This window comes from Genypterus blacodes, unplaced genomic scaffold (assembly GCF_046128005.1).
Source record: "Genypterus blacodes isolate CSIRO-AG114 ecotype Tasmania unplaced genomic scaffold, CSIRO-AGI_Gbla_v1 ptg000214l_1, whole genome shotgun sequence".
NCBI classification, from domain to species: domain Eukaryota; kingdom Metazoa; phylum Chordata; class Actinopteri; order Ophidiiformes; family Ophidiidae; genus Genypterus; species Genypterus blacodes.
This window is the reverse complement of record NW_027467013.1, coordinates 1,238,127-1,255,596: the sequence shown is the minus strand read 5'-3', so window position 1 is coordinate 1,255,596 and position 17,470 is coordinate 1,238,127. Positions and strand designations below refer to the sequence as shown.

General features: G+C 43.4%; 2 protein-coding genes across 2 annotated transcripts; both read left to right on the top strand.

The window, feature by feature from the left end:
- The first annotated feature begins 590 nt into the window (after nt 1–590).
- Nucleotides 591–3,304, top strand: hoxd9a (homeobox D9a). Its single transcript, XM_076169944.1, has 2 exons — nt 591–1,826; nt 2,444–3,304. Exons 1-2 carry the CDS (start codon nt 1,250–1,252, stop codon nt 2,686–2,688), a joined length of 822 nt encoding a protein of 273 aa, XP_076026059.1. The 5' UTR covers nt 591–1,249; the 3' UTR covers nt 2,689–3,304.
- Nucleotides 3,305–13,810: 10,506 nt separating this feature from the next.
- Nucleotides 13,811–17,090, top strand: hoxd4a (homeobox D4a). Its single transcript, XM_076170106.1, has 2 exons — nt 13,811–14,577; nt 15,025–17,090. The coding sequence occupies exons 1-2, from the start codon at nt 14,100–14,102 to the stop codon at nt 15,321–15,323; spliced, it is 777 nt and encodes a 258-aa protein (XP_076026221.1). The 5' UTR covers nt 13,811–14,099; the 3' UTR covers nt 15,324–17,090.
- The last annotated feature ends 380 nt before the right edge of the window (nt 17,091–17,470 follow it).

The following is a 17,470-nucleotide window of genomic DNA, read 5'->3' as shown; positions in this document are numbered from 1 at the left end:
ACATTTACAGAAATTAAAGCAAGAAAGTTTGATAAAATATTCAAAATAAGTTCATTAAATATGAGTTAAAATTCCACTGCTTTTGTGTTAAAACAGGAATCAAATCAATATGTTTTCCATTATTTTGATCCCGTTTCTAAATATGACGACGTTACGACGTTCACCTGGCAACGATCGTCTCTCTTCCTCCACAGGCCTCTTCAGCCACGTTGCCTTCCTCTTCCTCTTCATCTATTTTCACTACATTCCCTCCTTATCTCTCACAGGCTCATATGTAACCGTTAGTCCGACATCATGACTAGTTTCGCCTCCTTGAAGGTCACAAAAAAAATCCACACAAAAAAAAGCCCTAAAAAATAATAAAGTTCACTCCTGCTAAAAAAAGAAAGCATAAATTGGAGCTTTCAGGCACGCGGGCTTTTCTTTTCCTTTTATTATTATTATTATTTTTATTATTATTATTAACGGCATATATAATCACACGCACCCCATAAAACATTTATTGATACATAAAGACGTTACAGCTCCTTTGAAAGCAAACAGACTTTACACAAAAACCACTTCCGGTTTGACTTAATGTTTTTTTTTTCTTAAATCAAACCAAAGCAGAAAATATGATTTTTTTTTCACTCATCACAAATGAACAATAGATCCTCCTCACTGTGAGCGGAAATGGCGTCTGCTACTTTACAGCATGTTGTTACATCTCTTTTACGAGCGTCCCGTTAGTCTATAAAGCATTTTACTAGCATTAGGAGCATCAGGACGATATTATAAGAGTTTCTCCCTCAAACATCAACATGCACAGAATCCATTTTGATACTGGGAGTGCGTGTGTGTAAGTGTGTGTGTGTAGAAAAGCGTCTCATTGCTGCATAGCGCACACAAAGAGCACATCTGCATTCATGGTAGGTTCTTTCTCTTCTTCGCTCCCCTCCAGTCACGTCTGATGGGGCTTCTTTATTATTTATGAAATGAAAAGCTAAATTAAACATGACGAAGAAGAAAAGGCGAGAGGGAGAGAAAGAAAGAGAGAGAGAGAGAGCGAGAGAGAGAGAGAGAGAGGGAGAAAAAGTGCAAAGCTATATGGGCAGGATTGATTTACTCGCTGTATTGGTAAATATGACCACGTGATCCATGTAACCAATCCCTGTAGATGCGGGCCAGCAAAAATACTATGATTGTTCATAGAGGGAAGCTGCCCGTAACAGTGCTGAGCGTTATGATATGAGTAGGAAGAGATCAAAACATGTCGAGCAGTGGCACCCTCACGAACTGTTACGTGGACGCGCTGATGGGCCCGGAGCCGGAGGAGGTGTACGGGGCTCGCTTTCTGCAGGCGCCGCACACGGTGACCCCGAGGCCGTCAGGTGCCGCGGCGGACAACGCAGACTTCTCCTCCTGCAATTTCGCCCCCAAGACCGCCGTCTTCTCCCCGTCCTGGTCCTCGGTTCACCCGCAGGGGATTTATCATCCATACGTCCACCACCACCACCACCACCACCAGCACCAGCAGCAGTCGCCTCTCTCCGCCTCGGACAGCGGCAGATATGTCGGCGTCCGCTCCTGGATGGACCCCCTCTCCAACCACGTTTCGTTTTCCGGATTCCACCCGGGCGGCGGGCGCCAGTACGCCACGAAGATCGAGGTTTTGCCGGCGAAAAGCGTGGAGTGCGAGGCGCAGGACGCGGAGCCTCGATCGGCCGGCGGCGATTACGCGTGCGGAGTATCAGAATGCCCGGAAAAGGCGAGCAAAGAGCCCGCAGGCAGCGATCTGCCGAGCCCCTGCGAGCCCAAAGAGGAGAAGCAGCCACAACTTGACCCAAGTAAGTAACGCGGAATAGCCCGAGTCTGATTTACAACCGTAAGAACTGTACGAGCTGGGTGTGTAAAACTGGAGGTTTTACTAACCTATAAAAGTGTCTCGTACCGTGGCGCGGCTCGGGAAGGGAAGAACCCGCCCTGCGTGGGTTACAGCGCACAGAATCCCTCAAGTTTCTCATGTCACGGCCCCCAGAATACAGCAGATTCTCCATTTTGATAAGAGCTTTTCTTTATGGAGGAGTCAGTATAGTTTATATGGCGCTGGAGGGGAAATATGTGTGTGTATGTGTGTGTGAATGTGTGTGAGTGTGTGTGTGCTTGTGTGTGTGTGTGAGTGTGTGTGTGTGTGTGTGTGTGTGTGTACGCGGTTATTTGAGGATCAGTTAAATTCTAATCGAAATCAAACAATCCTTCATTCTCACCATGATTCCCCCTAAACTCCAAACTCTCCCCGGCCCAAAAACAGGCCCCCGGACCACACTTTGGGCAGCAGTCAGAGTCATTAAATTTATCTAACATGTAATCTGCTTTCACATGTTTGGACCTGATCTCCTCTTGTTTTTTTCCCTTCTTCTTCTTCTTCTTCTTCTTCTTCTTCTTCCTCTTTCCTCCCCTTCAGACAACCCTGCAGCGAACTGGATCCACGCCCGGTCGACCCGAAAGAAGCGGTGTCCTTACACCAAATATCAGACTTTAGAGCTGGAGAAGGAGTTCCTGTATAACATGTATCTGACGCGGGACCGGCGCTACGAGGTGGCCCGCATACTGACCCTCACGGAGAGACAGGTGAAGATATGGTTCCAAAACCGCAGGATGAAGATGAAGAAGATGAACAGAGAGAGGAGCGGCAAAGATCTGCTATGAAGCTGAACCGGCGCCCGGTGCCGTTACGCACGCACACACTCTCACACACACACACACACACACACACACAGACAGAGACATACACACACACATACACGTACACACACATGGACTCCCTCCTTCCTTCTCCGCCGCCATGATTACAGCTGTTTTTGTTTGGTTTTGTTTTCACTAGAAGCTTCAGTAGACATTTTTTTCGTTTTGGTGCGCAATAGTTGCGTTTTTCTGAGCGGAACATGAACAAAAAACTTTTGGTCCCGAGCTCAGATCCTTTAATGTCCCCTGGATGTGTTGTGATGTGGCCTGGCTGTAGGATTCAGAACCTTCAGACCTAAACCTGGACTATCCCACGCCGCCAGATCTGCGTTTACGCCTCTCGGCTTTGTGTATAAATGCTTTTATAGATGTTTAGAATTTTTGAAAATGTACATATTTTTTTCCTTCTCCTCCTCAGCCGAGATCTACTTTACATTTTGTGTAAATAGAAACATATGGAGGTGATTCGTATGTGTGTTTAAAGACTTTAATTATTATAAAGAAGATTTTTTTTGTCTTCTACTCAAAAGGACAAAACTGGCTGATCTGTTTTTTTTGGGGGGGAAAGAAAATGATCGATTTCGTCTTAAACATCAATAAATACGTGACTTTCTTTTCACAAAATAATCCGTTATTATTTCATGCTCATTGCGTAATTTATTCCAGGAAAAAATGTGTCTTTGCCTCTGTAATTTACAAAAACATTGCAAGAAACAACAAGGGAATATTTGCAAAATTAACAAATGAAATGTTGGTCTGAATTTGCGCGATTTACGTCTCGTTTATTGTTTTAATTTGTGGTAACTATGCTTTAATTCCACAGCAGCGGTTTGTGGTGGAAACAGAGCTGTGGGTCATAAAGGGTTTCTCGGGTTTTGGAGAGGTGTTGCGCTGCTTTCACGTTTATTGTCCAACTTGTACGTATAATGAGTTTAAAGCAGGAAGAAGCGCGGTCCAATAAAGCTATAGAACTGACCAGACGTCTGGCCTAAATGAGTTTATGACCCGGGCGGTAATTACGCTGCTTTCAAAGGCCTCACTGTGGCGTCTGTTGCTGACAAACACAGGGTCGACGCGGTTCCACAGGGGTGTCTGACCGATGAATTGTCTTAGAGGAAATCACCCCCCAACCTCCAGCTTAATGGTCACGTTTATTCATCAACTCCATTTCCTAAAGCGGTGGGGACAAAACTTCACATTGACTGGTGTCAGATCCCGCCTCGGGTCCAGATCTGCCTATAATGCTGGATTATAGGAACCGTGTCGCGTCCTAACTTTACCCCCACAGACTGAACGTATATGGAAACAAACTCCTCAGAGAAGGAATTAGTTTGTATGTGGAGTTTAATTGGTGACGTCATGTTACTACAGCAACACAAAGGAGAGGGAGAGAGACAGTGGTGGGAATCAAACTGTTAACCCTCTGCTCCGGTGGGGGGTTTATTGGCACAGCTGATCTGACCGCTAGAGGGCGATATTGGTCTTCAGTCTTCAGCCTGAGTCCGGTTGGAGGATGAAGGGTTAACGTGAGGGCGACACATGCAATCATGAGTCCACTGATTTATTCACAGCTAAATGAAAGACAGAAGGTTTAGGAGCTGTAAGGAGTTACAATGTTCACCAGGATGCACAGACACACAACACAGGATATCTGTGTGTGTTGCATGAAAGAAAACGTGCAGACACCAAATTTTAGAAAACATAAATATGCAACTCATCCCACAATAGTAACAATCATCATATAACGGAATCAATGTTTTCTCAGTTGGATTCACCTTAAAGGCTCCTGTAACCACAGAACAATGAAGAATGAGGATAGTGACGTCATCACGTTGTACCAAATGTGTTGTATATGTTGATTCGTATCGATCCACAGTTGAATAGGTTATACTTCTTTATGGAAAATACTTAAATCTGTAACACCCCAAACATGGAGTAATGATCAGAAACACAGGTGGCGCTATGTACGTGTGTGTGTCTTGTTATTGGTTTAATGATTATGATCAACTGGAAACTTCAAAGCTATGAAATAATTAATAGCATAACAAAGATCACTTGAGCCCAACTCTGGCATCTGCAGATGAAGAAGAAAATGTGCCTGCTCTTCCTCCTCTTCCTCCTCCTCCGCAGCTCAGATATGAACCTAGACACTATGGAAGTACTCAGTCGACGCACAAGTGAAGAATCAGAGAGACAGTAGAGAAGTGCGTTACAATCTACTGACGTCTTTATCGATCCAGATTCGTGTCATTGTAACGACGTGATTACGCGCCATAATCGGATTACAGACTTCCGCTTTGAAGATGACAAGGAAGGGAACTTTCTTCACGCATTTCCATGCACGACGGTCATGTGCTTCTCCCCGGAAAGGCCACGAGTGGGGGAGTGGGGAGAGGGGGGGGGGGGTCATCAATTGGAGGCTGTTTGCTCTGGTGTAGGACGATGTGCTGCCAAACTGCGTGGGCAAAGTGTGTGTGTGTGTGCCAAAGACGTCAGTCAAGGGTCACAGTCTGGAAAAGTGGAAATCTGCAGAAATATCGTAGAAAAACATGCAAATGTGTGAGAAAAACAAACAAAAAATGTTATTTTTTATAGTTTTTCTGCAAAATATGAGCAGTAATTAAAAAAAACGTACATTTATATATTTCACTGTGTCAGTTTGAATGAATGAAATGTACACCGCTGCTTCACTGTGCTACTGTTTATGCACAAGAGAAGAAAAGAACAGACGTGTGTGTGTGCGTGCCTGTGTGTGTGTGCGTGCCTGTCTGTGTGTGTGTGTGTGTGTGTGTGTGTGTGTGCGTGCCTGTGTGTGTGTGTGTGTGTGTGTATGTGTGTGTGTGTGTGTGTGTGTGTTGAAACGTCTGAATTGTAAACGCCAAAGTGTAAAGCAGCTTTATTACCATTTTACGCCTCCCAGAGTGAAACAGTGAAACGACGTGAGACCGCAGACATTACACACTGATCGTCTTACGTCACGGCCCGGTTTACCGTTTCACTGGGACCTCCTGTTGTTAAAAGTCTATAACAAAGACATCATATCCCCTCTGTGGCCGTGCGGGACATGAAAGGACACGGAGACGCCCGAGACAAAGAGACTTTGGGTCGAGTCTCGGTAGAGTTTGTATGTCGGTGTCTCGCCCTGCTGTCGTTGTTTATGGGAGATAAAAAGTGAAAGTGAAACTGCAGAACGAAATCAAAAGCAAAAGCTCAAGTGTGTGCAAATGGTTCGGATGATAGTGTGTGGGTGTGTGTTTGTATGTGTGTGTGTGTATGTGTGTGTGTGTGTGTGTCTGTCTGTCTGTCTGTGTGTGTGCGCGTGTGTGTGTATTTGCATGTGTGTGTGTGTGTGTGTGTGTGTGTGTGTGTGTGTGTGTGTGAGACAATATATATTTTTTAATGTTTGGTTTATTTTTGACTCTCATTGACTCAATATACATTTTATTTGTAATTTTGTGAGTGTTTTGGGTTTTATAAATGTAGGCATAAGTTATAAAAGCTTTCTGTAGCTTGGGAGTTGATTTAAGAATTAATTTAATCCATATTCCATTTAGCTAAAGCTAAATCCAGCTATGTCACACACACACACACACACACAGACACACACACACACACACACACACACACACACACACACACACACACACACACCATAGTCCCTTTATTGAACGTGTGGATTTATTAGAAGCAAACAAAGGAACACTGTCTCATTGGTGTGTGTTGGCCTGCAGCTAATCCTCTCCAGATTACGCACAGTTATACGCACAGTTTTTCCATTTTATTCGTAATTAAACGTGCTTTTCCGTCTTTCCTTAATAACACGAATTTCTTTTTTTGTCCTGTTCTAATTCAACTCTGAGCTACAGGGGAAAAGGCCAGCCTGTGTGTGTGCTCAGTGTGCAGGCCAGAGCTGTCATCAGTTACCGGGAATAAACCGCAGCGAGCTCATGGAGACAGATCAGACAGCATCACGGATAGATCAGCTCCATGACGCATCTCTCTATACGTCCCTTCGCCATATTTAACCAGTCTGCTGTGCATGTTTGGATGTGAAGCATGCAGCGTCTCCACACACTCTTTACGCACGCAGGCAGAGACAGGAAGCTGCAGGCCCGCAGCCGGACTATAAATCCCGGCGTGCTGACGCTGGTATGCCCCTAGAATGAAACCAAAGAAATTCCTTCTTCCTTCTTCCTGCACATATTCGAGGCCCTGACGCCTGTTTCAAATTTAAGCCTTGTAAAGTTTGTGGCGCAATAACCTTAAAACGTTTAAGTCTTTATTGCACCACAACATCCAAAAATGCGTCAAATGTTAAAACAATATCCTGGAAAAATCATTGAAAAACATTCAGACAGAGTTCGAGGTTGTCATGAAAATGTGACATGAAATAATTATTTTTCCCGGATCGTTTTAAGTCTCACTAATAATATAAATTTAACGCGCTGTTGGTAGAGTTGATGGTGCGTTCAGGGGAGCTTTTTGGGAGTAAAAACTGATTTTCGTCGTTGCATCGTTGCTGCATAAACACCAATAGGCTACAATAAGAGCGCGCGGGCTGAATGTCAGATCAAATATCGATCTCATAATGTCAAACATTAAACTGAAATAAGTTTAATTCTCCCATCTTTTCTCTTTAAACCTCGTTTCCCTTGAACGAAAATCAAACATTTGCATTTTATGGTTTTATTTGTTAGAATTTGTAGAACATTAAAGCTGTTTGGTGTTTTTTTGTGGAGAATTTAAACTGTATAAATGCGTTATAATATAAAGAATCCCAGACTCTTCTTCTTTGCTTTTCCCCCCTCGAAGCTGCATTGGTGGCTTCTGCTATTATGCGCCAAAAAACTGGGCAGAATCGCTGCAGTCTAAAGTCCTTTTTGTGAGAGGACAATTTACAGCTCGGTAATAGAGCTTTTTATGTGCCTGCACCGCCTGTCATTGGATGCCACTGGTCATGTGTGAGAGGCAAACGTCTTCATGGCCCTTTTCCTGATTTCCCAGGCGAGTGTTTGACTGCATTCTCTCTATGGCGTCCTCACCCATATACGCCCCGCTTTGCTTTATATTAAACTCCACACCGCCCGTTCGATTCCAGCCTCGATCAGCTCAGATTCTGCCTCGATCCGGATGGTCAGAGGATCGTTTGCAACTTTCCAGCACATGTGACCCCCCCTTCACACACACACACACACACACACACACACATACACATACCGAGCAGCGGGGACTCACCGAGGCAAACATATATGGGTGAAGATCTAAGAGGAACCATGGATTACCTGCTGGTTAGAGGTAAGAGACTCACTTTCGTCAGTTTGCATGTTAACTTTGATGGATCGCTTCCTCATTCATTAGTTATGTAAATGAGCTGCAACGTAACGCGACAGAGGTGGAAGTGTTGTTGGTGTTGCGTAATTTTGCCGCAAGAATCTTAAGTGAAATAGCAAAGAAATCATTAGTTTGATTGTGGGAAATTGTGCGTAAATGTTTAAAGTTGAACGTTGGGGAAGCGCGAGTCTATGTCTGTGTGTGAGAGTGTGTTCTCTTTGCTAATCATGTTCTGTGCTGCAATGATGTCAGAGAGTCTGATCTGTGTTTTTGAGATGCCAATAAGTGTGTGCGGCGGTTTGTTCACGCGTGTAAAAGCAAGTTCCGCTGTTTGGAACAGAATTTTCTGCTTTTCACGCTCATTGTCACGCGAAATTGTGTTTTTTTTTCTTGCTCAAAAATACACCACAAGCGGGTTTATACTGACTCTGAGTGTATCAGGTTGATCAATGCTTATGTTAAACCTCGCGTCATGTTGGATTGCATGTCTGCAGTGAAGTGTTGACCCCTATACGTTTGCTCCTTTTCCGCATTTAAACGCTGCAGGAAAAACGAACAAACGCATGTAGCCTTTCCCTCTGCTGGGATAAGAACCCCCAGCTGCAAGCAGAAGTTGGGGTTCCATGGCTGTTTCCATTCTGCTGGCTTCTATGGGGCCAAACTGAACAAAGACAGTATTTCACTGTGGCCTGACAGGCAGCTGCGAAAGTATTTACTGCCTTACTGCAATGCGGCAAAATGGATCCTGGAAGACGAACACGAGTGTGAGGCAGAGAGCAGCAGACTGGGACCACTTTGTGTTGCTCTATATAGACAATGAGCATAGTTTAAACATTCAGTCTGAGTTGCTTATATGTAATTAAACAGACTTGGCGTCACATGCAGGCCTGGACACATTTAATAAGACACAGAATAAGAGTTTCTCCTCTCTGGATGCTCTGTTTCCTCTGCCAGGACTCTATTCTTTACATCAAAAACAACTATATAGTCTCTATAATTAAGAAAAAATTGTTTAGTGTAATCCAACATGAGGCTCGGAGGCATTATAGCCCATAATGTGCACAATTCAGTCTTTAATTCAAATGTTGAAAAGCTTTTATTTCTATATTCATGTATGATTCATTCACTCAATCTTTGCTTTATTGTATTTTTTTTTAAATTTCTTTTTATGATCTGCTTTTTGTGAATGGGTGGATGAGTCATACTGTGGTCATTGTGCATTGCCATCAGCAGCCTTCCTGGTCACTTTTATGTCGATTTTAAATCTATTAAGTTAAGGAATCATTCAACTAAAGGAAATGAAACACCAGATTCATTTCATCTGTTTAAACGAGCTCTCTGTTCTGAGGAATTTAAGCCTCAGGAAATGGGATTAATGCAGCATAAAGCCTGATTTCTTTCTTCAGCCAGCTCTATAGATATGTATGAAACACATATACTTTATCAAATCCAACACTTAAATATTGTCTGTAAGTATAAATGAATGGGTGGAGATGTCTTTGCAGTGAAAGAGGGGAAGCTGCTAAAGTGCCAGCAGGAGGCGCTATTGCCCAGCAGTCTGCCTTTGTGCTCCCATTGAGCAGGTCACTCAGCTGTGTGTTTGGCTCAAACATGTGGTCATGTGATCTGTGGCTGATCTGTGGAAGAAAGGTGGGTTTTGGGAGAATTGTTGGGTTGTTTGTGTGTGTGTTTGTTGCTGTCATGGGTTAAGAGGTGATGGGAGTCATGAAGGAGCTGCTGCCTATGGGATATTTAAGAAGAAGAAGTGGTGTGTGACACAGTAGATCAAACAACAGGAAACAGCTTGTTATTGTTAATGTTATTATTCATGAATGTTATTTATAGAAAACATATTTTATGAGTGTCAGGGCTGAGTTTAGACGGATCCAAAGCCTCCAGGACATAGACTGAGCCCATCCTCCTTATATGGAATGGTGATTAAAACCGGCCAGATATCTATTTATGTAGAAATAATGTAAATATAAATAGATAGATAATAGATGTATATTCAATCACAAACCAATCAGGATCGATTCCAGACTCCTCCTCCTTGTCTCCCACCTGTCTCAGCACCCAAACATCAAGCCTGAGTTGAGGTGCAGCAGTCTGGACAGGAGTGAGGAGGGGGAGGAGCCAGCAACGCTCTGAGAGCTGTGATTGGCTGGGAATTGGGGGAAAACGAATGACGTCAGCCCCCGTGGTTTGTTTGACTGGGGAAGAAAAATGATTTTACGCACAAAAAACCGTGAAACAAGTTGGATGTTTGAGCTTTTGTTGAAGTCAGAGGAGGTTTTGGTGTTTAAAAAAGATGGACTGGTTCCGGTTTTGGTTCGGGTGTGTTTTGATGGGAAAATAGTCCAGTTCTGCTCGGATCGTGAATTATTTTTAAAAAGATAAATTCAGATTTTGCTGTTTTCTTTGTCTTTGTAATGAATCAGGCTGAGGTTTGAGGATATTGTAGAGGTAAAACAGAGTTTAAACTGATTCCGCCCATTCTGCCTCTCGGTTCAGTGTAATGGGCCTTATTGAGTAAGTGCAACTTTGAAGATTATTTATGGTCCTGCGCGCTGTTGTGAATGGCTGCGAGGAAACACGTGACGCCATTAAAGTTTGTTTTATGGCCCTGGGACTTGACAAGCCAAAATATAATTCTCATTGTGTATTAGTAAGAGCGTCCAGATGGGTTGGAATGGAGCTGCGTGTCTGGGCGAGGAGGCTGTTTGCTCGGCGTGGCTGTGCGGTGTGTTGCGGTCTCGGTGGTAAGATAGCGTTTTATCATTTGGGAGGGAGCTGTGTGTGTGTGCGTGTGCAAGTCTGTGTGTGATGTCACAGGCGTGGAGAGTTTTTAGCCTTCGAATACGCGGCAGAGATGCGTTCAAGGGCAGAGAGAGAGGAAGAGAGAGAGAGAGATTGATCTGATTACCGGCGTGTTGGATTTGAGTTTGAGGCTCGATCGGTGTGAGGTTTGTTTTGGCAATGGAATGGCAATGATCGTGTTTGTGTTGGAAGTTTGGATGGATCAACCTGTTGTTGGAGGCCTGATCACGGTCAATGTCACCGCTGCTTCCTCTCTGCTGTTTCCCTCATTCAGCTCGTTTGCAGGATAAAAATCTGCTCCACATTTTTTTTTCACTCTGTAATTATGTGAATTATCAACAACAAGCAGAAGCAGTGTGAATCGTTTGCTGGTTGAGTTTCTTGCTGCTCGGCCTGCATGGCGCGTTTCCTCTGCAAGGCCTCTAAATCATTTATGATGTCAGCAGCCAGTGTGGGAAATGTGTCTCACTAATGCTGAAAGAAGGTTTTCACTCAGTTTGCAGAATTTGTCTTGTTATTTTTTATTATAAATGTTCCTAAATCAAAAAATACACACGTGCAGAAAAAACAAAAATATCGATTTTATTTTTTTTAAACCAGGCCAGTAAATTTTTATTTTTATTTTTTTGAAAAAAACGACGCATTTTCTTGAAAATATACTGCATTCAAACAGCAGCAACAGACAAACAGACTCGAGTCAGACAGTTTAACCTTTCAATTAGACTGGAGCAGTGAGAAGACGCTGACTTTATCTTTCTTTTGTTCACCCACAAGCCTGAATCTCGCGGCTTTGACCCGTCTGAAGGTGACAGACAGGTCAGCCTGTCTCACGCCACCAAACACACAAACACGTCACCTGCAAAAACAACCAAATCACTCGTTTCTATAGCGACAAACGCGGATAAATAACGAATATCGAAAGATTTGTGTTTTAATTTGAAAGAAGAGGCCAAATTCCGGAGATTTAACCCCAAAAAAATCCTCACAAACCGCAGCTGGAGTTCGTCTGTTTATCGCTGCTTTTCCTGTTATTCTCACAGTTTCAGGCCTTTATTCTAACTCTCACATTTACAACTAAAAATGTTAAAACGAAGCTAAAACATTAAACCACATCAACGCTGAACATCTTAATAAACACACCAGTCAATAATAAATCACTAGAAAGACATCACACCAGCCTGTTATCTCTAATTACAGCACAAAACAAGAAGATTAGAGTTAAAGTTAAAATAAGTCGAGACCAGTGTAAAAATCACATCCATGCACTTTCAAAATAAAAGCTTTAAACGCATTAATCCCTATTTCATTCTTTGATATAAAGAGCTCTGAACCCACAACATGAACATCCTCTCCCCCTCGGCTTCACACATACACAAACACACACACACACACACACACACACACACACACACACACAAGGATCTAAATTCTTTGTAGATCCAATATCAAATTATTACGTTTTTGGGCTTGAAACTGAACCACCAGATGTTTTCCTGCTGCTGTATCTGCCAGACAAAGCCCATGTGGGGGTATTGAGCCGCTCAGAAAGGATCAGTCTGGCTGCTGATGGTTAATGGATCTTGACTCTGAATCTGTAAACTTTTGCACCCTTTGAGCTGTCAGCAGGGTGGAAAATAATTGAAGTTGTGGATATGTTTGTAAATGATTGGGGTTTGACCTCTGTGGCCTCTCGCCTCATCTTCAGCCACTGCTGATGGTCTGGATCTGCGGTTCACTCTGCTTTCTTTCCATGTGAATGCCTGCAGAACTGATAAAGCCTCTATGTTGTGGCTGGGATGGGATGCGAACCCACTGTGGAAACTTGGGTCCAATAGATATTTTTTTTTGCCCTTTCTCCTCCCTGGAACTAAATGAAGGATGAAGCTCAGTTTCCCACATTTTCTCCCCATAAAATTGTAATTTAGGGCTTCAAAACCCCACGTTGACGTCACCCCACACAGTCACAGATACGTGTACATTAAAAGGCAATAATAGAGATGAAATAGTGATTAAAGAAACATTGACTGACTGAACAAATTAAGGCACATAATTAGAATTTTATTAGTCCAGCACTTTAACTTGAATGCAACTCAAGAACTTTACAGAGACATAAAAAATATAATCACTGATGAAAAGATGCAATAAAACCACAAAATCAAGCCCTTTTGCATTGATTACACTCTTAAATAATACAACAACACACACACACACACCCTTAGATTGAAGTGTAATAGATACATAACAGATCTGCTCGAGGTGTCCGCTCTTCTCTCGGACTCTAAACGCATCACGTCGTCTATATATACCCTGTAGAACCGAATTTGTGTGATCAAACCACAGTCACAGATTCGATTCTAGGGGAGTATATGGTCGATGAAAAAACTTCGATCTGCTCACACACACACACACGCCACACACACATCCAAACACACTCACACACTCACACACACACAGCTGTCAGATATCCCTTCGTGTTTACAGTATAGAACATATGACCTATACAGGAGATGAATCCAAGCTGAAGCCCCTAAGTTCCCACTCGTGAGTCTTCTTGTGTCTCCATCGCATGATCGATTCCCGCACGGAGCAGCTCCACGCATACGCACACACAAACACACACTTACACACACTCACGCGCACACACATACACACAAACGGGCTCGTGAGGGCTTTGTGAAGGCGCACGGAGCAGATGAAGGGATGAGATTGGTGTAACTTTTGGATGACCCCCTCCTTTGACAAAGACTGTCCTCATCAATTGTCCCCCGTCATTATTCCTGCAGTCCTCTATGTGCCAAAGGGCTTTTTGTGTCTTTTGTTGGACTCTCTGTTGAGCACCGATGCCTGCAGCTCGCCTTTTAAAACTCATATTCCTCTGATGATATTTAGACTTAAAACCCGCAGAAATCCTGTAGGAATTGTTTGTTTTAGTCTCGGGTTGTTTTCTTAGATAATAACAGAGTTGGATGTTTCCCTTCTTCGTGTTGTTATTTTTTTATTTACTTCATCCAGCGCGATTTTTCTTCCCTTTCTCTGATTCTGCACGCAAACTCCCTCAGATGGATATTTATTTTTCCAGCAGTCTCTAATTTTGGGCATATCTGAACTTAGATGAAATTGCCTTTAGTTGTGTGTTTAGCCGTTTATGGACCAGCGTCACCTCCATTGGCCGATCTGGTCACATGGTTCGCTAACTTTATTCAGTTGACACCAAGTAGGAGGGCTTTATGGAGGGAGGAAAAAAAGACAACTCGAGAAAAATTAGTATTTTCTACCTTCAGAAATTAATGGCCATGAGTTCGTATATGGTGAACTCTAAGTATGTGGATCCCCAATTTCCTCCCTGTGAGGAATATTCGCAGAATAACTATATACCTGAGCAGGGTTCGGACTACTACAGCCCAACGCAGGACTCAGACTTCCAGCATCCAGGGATCTACCCGCGGTCAAACTACGCGGAGCAGCCGTTCAACTGCAACACCGTGCAGGACGCCACGGTGCAGCAGCCGGCGCGGGGTCAGGTTGTGGAGGACAGACCCGGCCACACGAGCCCTTTCCCTGCACAGACCGAGCAGGGGCCCCCGGTCCAAGTGGCCGGACCCCGGACTTGTGGACAGCAGCAAAACACAAAGAGCCTCAATGGGATACAAGCCAAGCAGCCCGCCGTAGTTTACCCCTGGATGAAGAAAGTCCACGTAACTACTGGTAAGAACACACACACTTACACACACTTTCACACACACGCATGCAGCAGCTGAGGGCGCTTCTGTTTTTAGAATCGTTCAGTGTGATATTTATGGGAGGCCTCGCCAATTACACAAGTCATAAATTTTTATTGCTGGGGGGGAAATAGGCCGCTAGGTGAGCGCCTGGAAGCTCCTGAAAACACTCACACACACTCTCACACACACCGACTCTAAAGCTGCAACCATTCTGCTTTCAACTCATTTGGAATCCTTGGGTTTAAATCCCTGATCACGCGTGGAGAGGCGCGTTTTTATAAAGTTTGTGGAGCTGCTTCTGCCTTCTGCTCCTCTTCCTCCTCCTCACGTTTTTCGTTTCTCACTTTCTTTCGCTCTTTTTGTTTTGCTCTCCCTCTCTCCCTCGCACACACACACACATCCTCTCTCTCTCTTTCTCTCTCCTTCTCAGTGAACCCGGATTACACGGGACCTGAACCCAAACGGTCCAGAACGGCGTACACCCGACAGCAGGTCCTGGAGCTGGAGAAGGAGTTCCACTTTAACAGGTACCTGACCAGGCGGCGGAGGATCGAGATCGCGCACAGCTTGTGTCTGTCCGAGAGGCAGATCAAGATCTGGTTCCAGAACAGACGGATGAAGTGGAAGAAGGACCACAAACTGCCCAACACCAAGGGCAGATCGGCTCCAGCCCCCGGGCATCTCCAGAGCCTCCAGAAGGACAACCAGACTGATATCACGACACTATAAGAGATGGAGGTGTGGAACGTTCACGCGTGAAAAACTGTACATAGAAGAAAAAGAGACAAAAGGCTGCAGCTGACTTTTGCATGGACTGATTTTTTTGGGGTTTTTATTCGATTTTTTTTATTTTTTATTTAACACAAATGGCCCCAGCAGTGTTGTGAGTCACGGCTGAGTGAGAAATCAATCAGCGTGTGAGAGGTGAGCGAGGTAAAACCCTCCAAGAGACACATGTACACGCAAACCCACGTCTTCTTCATCATCTTCTTTTTCTTCTTCATCATTTTTGTGTGTGTTTGTGTGTGTATGTATGTGTGTGTGTGTGTGTGTGTGTGAGGGAGGGGGGTTAGTATTACCCAACAACCTCTCTGTTGATTTCACGGATTTTAACGCAAAAATCTTCCTGCTGCTTCTCACGTGGGGGATTTTCACGACGAACGTGGGTCACACACACAAACGAAACTCTTCATCCCTAAAGTGCACACAGAAAGTTTCATCAACACCCTCCTCCACCTCTTCATCATTTCCATCATTTTCTAACTCATCGACACGCACAAAATATACTTGAAAGGAAACGTTAAATAGCACGCAACGCAACGCAACGCAAAAACCTGCGTCAAAGTTGCAAATCTCCCGTTGGCTATTTCACTCCTCTTCCTCTCCTTCCTCCTTATCTTCCCCTTCTTCTTTGTGAGTTGTTATGTTTTAACTTATTTTGTACAATAAAGCTTTTGGATATTTCTTATAGCTTAAAAAAAAAAAAGAAAAAAAAACAAATTCCAAAAACATTCCTGTGTGCAGACTATTCCGGGTTATAAATCTCTGCTGACACCTTTGTAAACATTCGATCCCTTATATAAAACAGCATTTGTTTCCCTGCATGGCGTCACATTGATATGATCAGAAAATAATCGTTTAAAAAAATCAAGAATATTTAGGAGTATATGTTTATTTTTTCCTTGATATGATTTTTCTACGTCGTTATTTATTTGTTTAAAAAGAAAATGTGTAAATTTTCGTATAGCGCACACACATACACACACACAAGCACATACATACACACGCGCGCGGATTTTTCATGAAGTAAAACTGATTCCTTTTAATTAATCTTAAAGAAATATGTTTGTGCATTATTAGCATGGCTTTATGCAACAAAAATAATAATAATGAAAAGGATAAAAAAAAAGTTTAGTCAATGTTCTTAGTTTCACGTCGGAATCTTATTTTCTTCATTTGGAACCAAACTAACAGGGAGGCATCACGTCACCTTCTTCTCCTTTTATCCCATCATTGTCCCGGGACAGAACAATAAAAACAACAAAAAAAGACAGAAAGAAAGAAAGAAGAAGAAAAAGAAGAAGCTCCTCCAGCACGCAGGGTTTCTTCTCCTTCTTCTTCTTCTTCTTCTTCTTCTTCTTCTTGTCTCCATGAAAAGGTATTTGAGGCGGCGGCGGGCAGGTTCATCCAGGGTTCATCCACATTTCAGCCGCAAGGACTGACCCCGCCGCCCCGGCACCCCTGACCCGCCGGGCCCGCAGCATTCTCCCTCCCAGGCGCTCCTCTCACCGCCATGGAGCCTTTTCTCTTCTCTTCTTCTCTTAAAACGAGCCCGTGAATGTTACACAGTTACACATTGACACACACACAAACACACAACGCACACACTCCTCAGATCTGCGCGTCTGCCTGCCTCATGTCAATATGCAATCTGTTTGCTTTTATTTTTGTACATGCTTTTTACCTTGTAATGTGCATTGAGATGTGAGAAGTATATTGGAAAAAATAAAGATTTCTACTGATTATGCATTTAAATGATGACGACATGCAGTTTGTCAGGGGGGGATTTTAGTCTCATACGAAATATTTGGATCGCATGTATAAATTTCTTACTTATCTCTTAAAATTTGACGCAATCGCCCCTTAAATCTTCAAATTTAGCAGAATGTTACATTATTTTTATAGTATTTTGTTTTTTTTTGTAGGCAGAGTTGTTTAGGTGCCATGTGGAGCCATATGGAGCTCAGTCCCTTTCAGTGCGCAAATGCCCCCAAATGTTCCCCAAAATGGTGCCAATCCAACCTCCTCTGTCAAGCCGGAAACTTAGGAGCTTCTTATTTATTTATTTGTGCAGGAAACATCCATCTTTTTTTATT

Excerpts from the sequence above, each read along its gene's own strand:
- hoxd9a (XM_076169944.1), top strand. The coding sequence starts at position 1,250 with ATGTCGAGCAGTGGCACCCTCACGAACTGTTACGTGGACGCGCTGATG. Across the intron at positions 1,827-2,443 it reads GCAGCCACAACTTGACCCAA|ACAACCCTGCAGCGAACTGG; the intron begins GTAAGTAACGCG and ends CCTCCCCTTCAG.
- hoxd4a (XM_076170106.1), top strand. The coding sequence starts at position 14,100 with ATGGAGGGAGGAAAAAAAGACAACTCGAGAAAAATTAGTATTTTCTAC. Across the intron at positions 14,578-15,024 it reads GAAAGTCCACGTAACTACTG|TGAACCCGGATTACACGGGA; the intron begins GTAAGAACACAC and ends TCTCCTTCTCAG.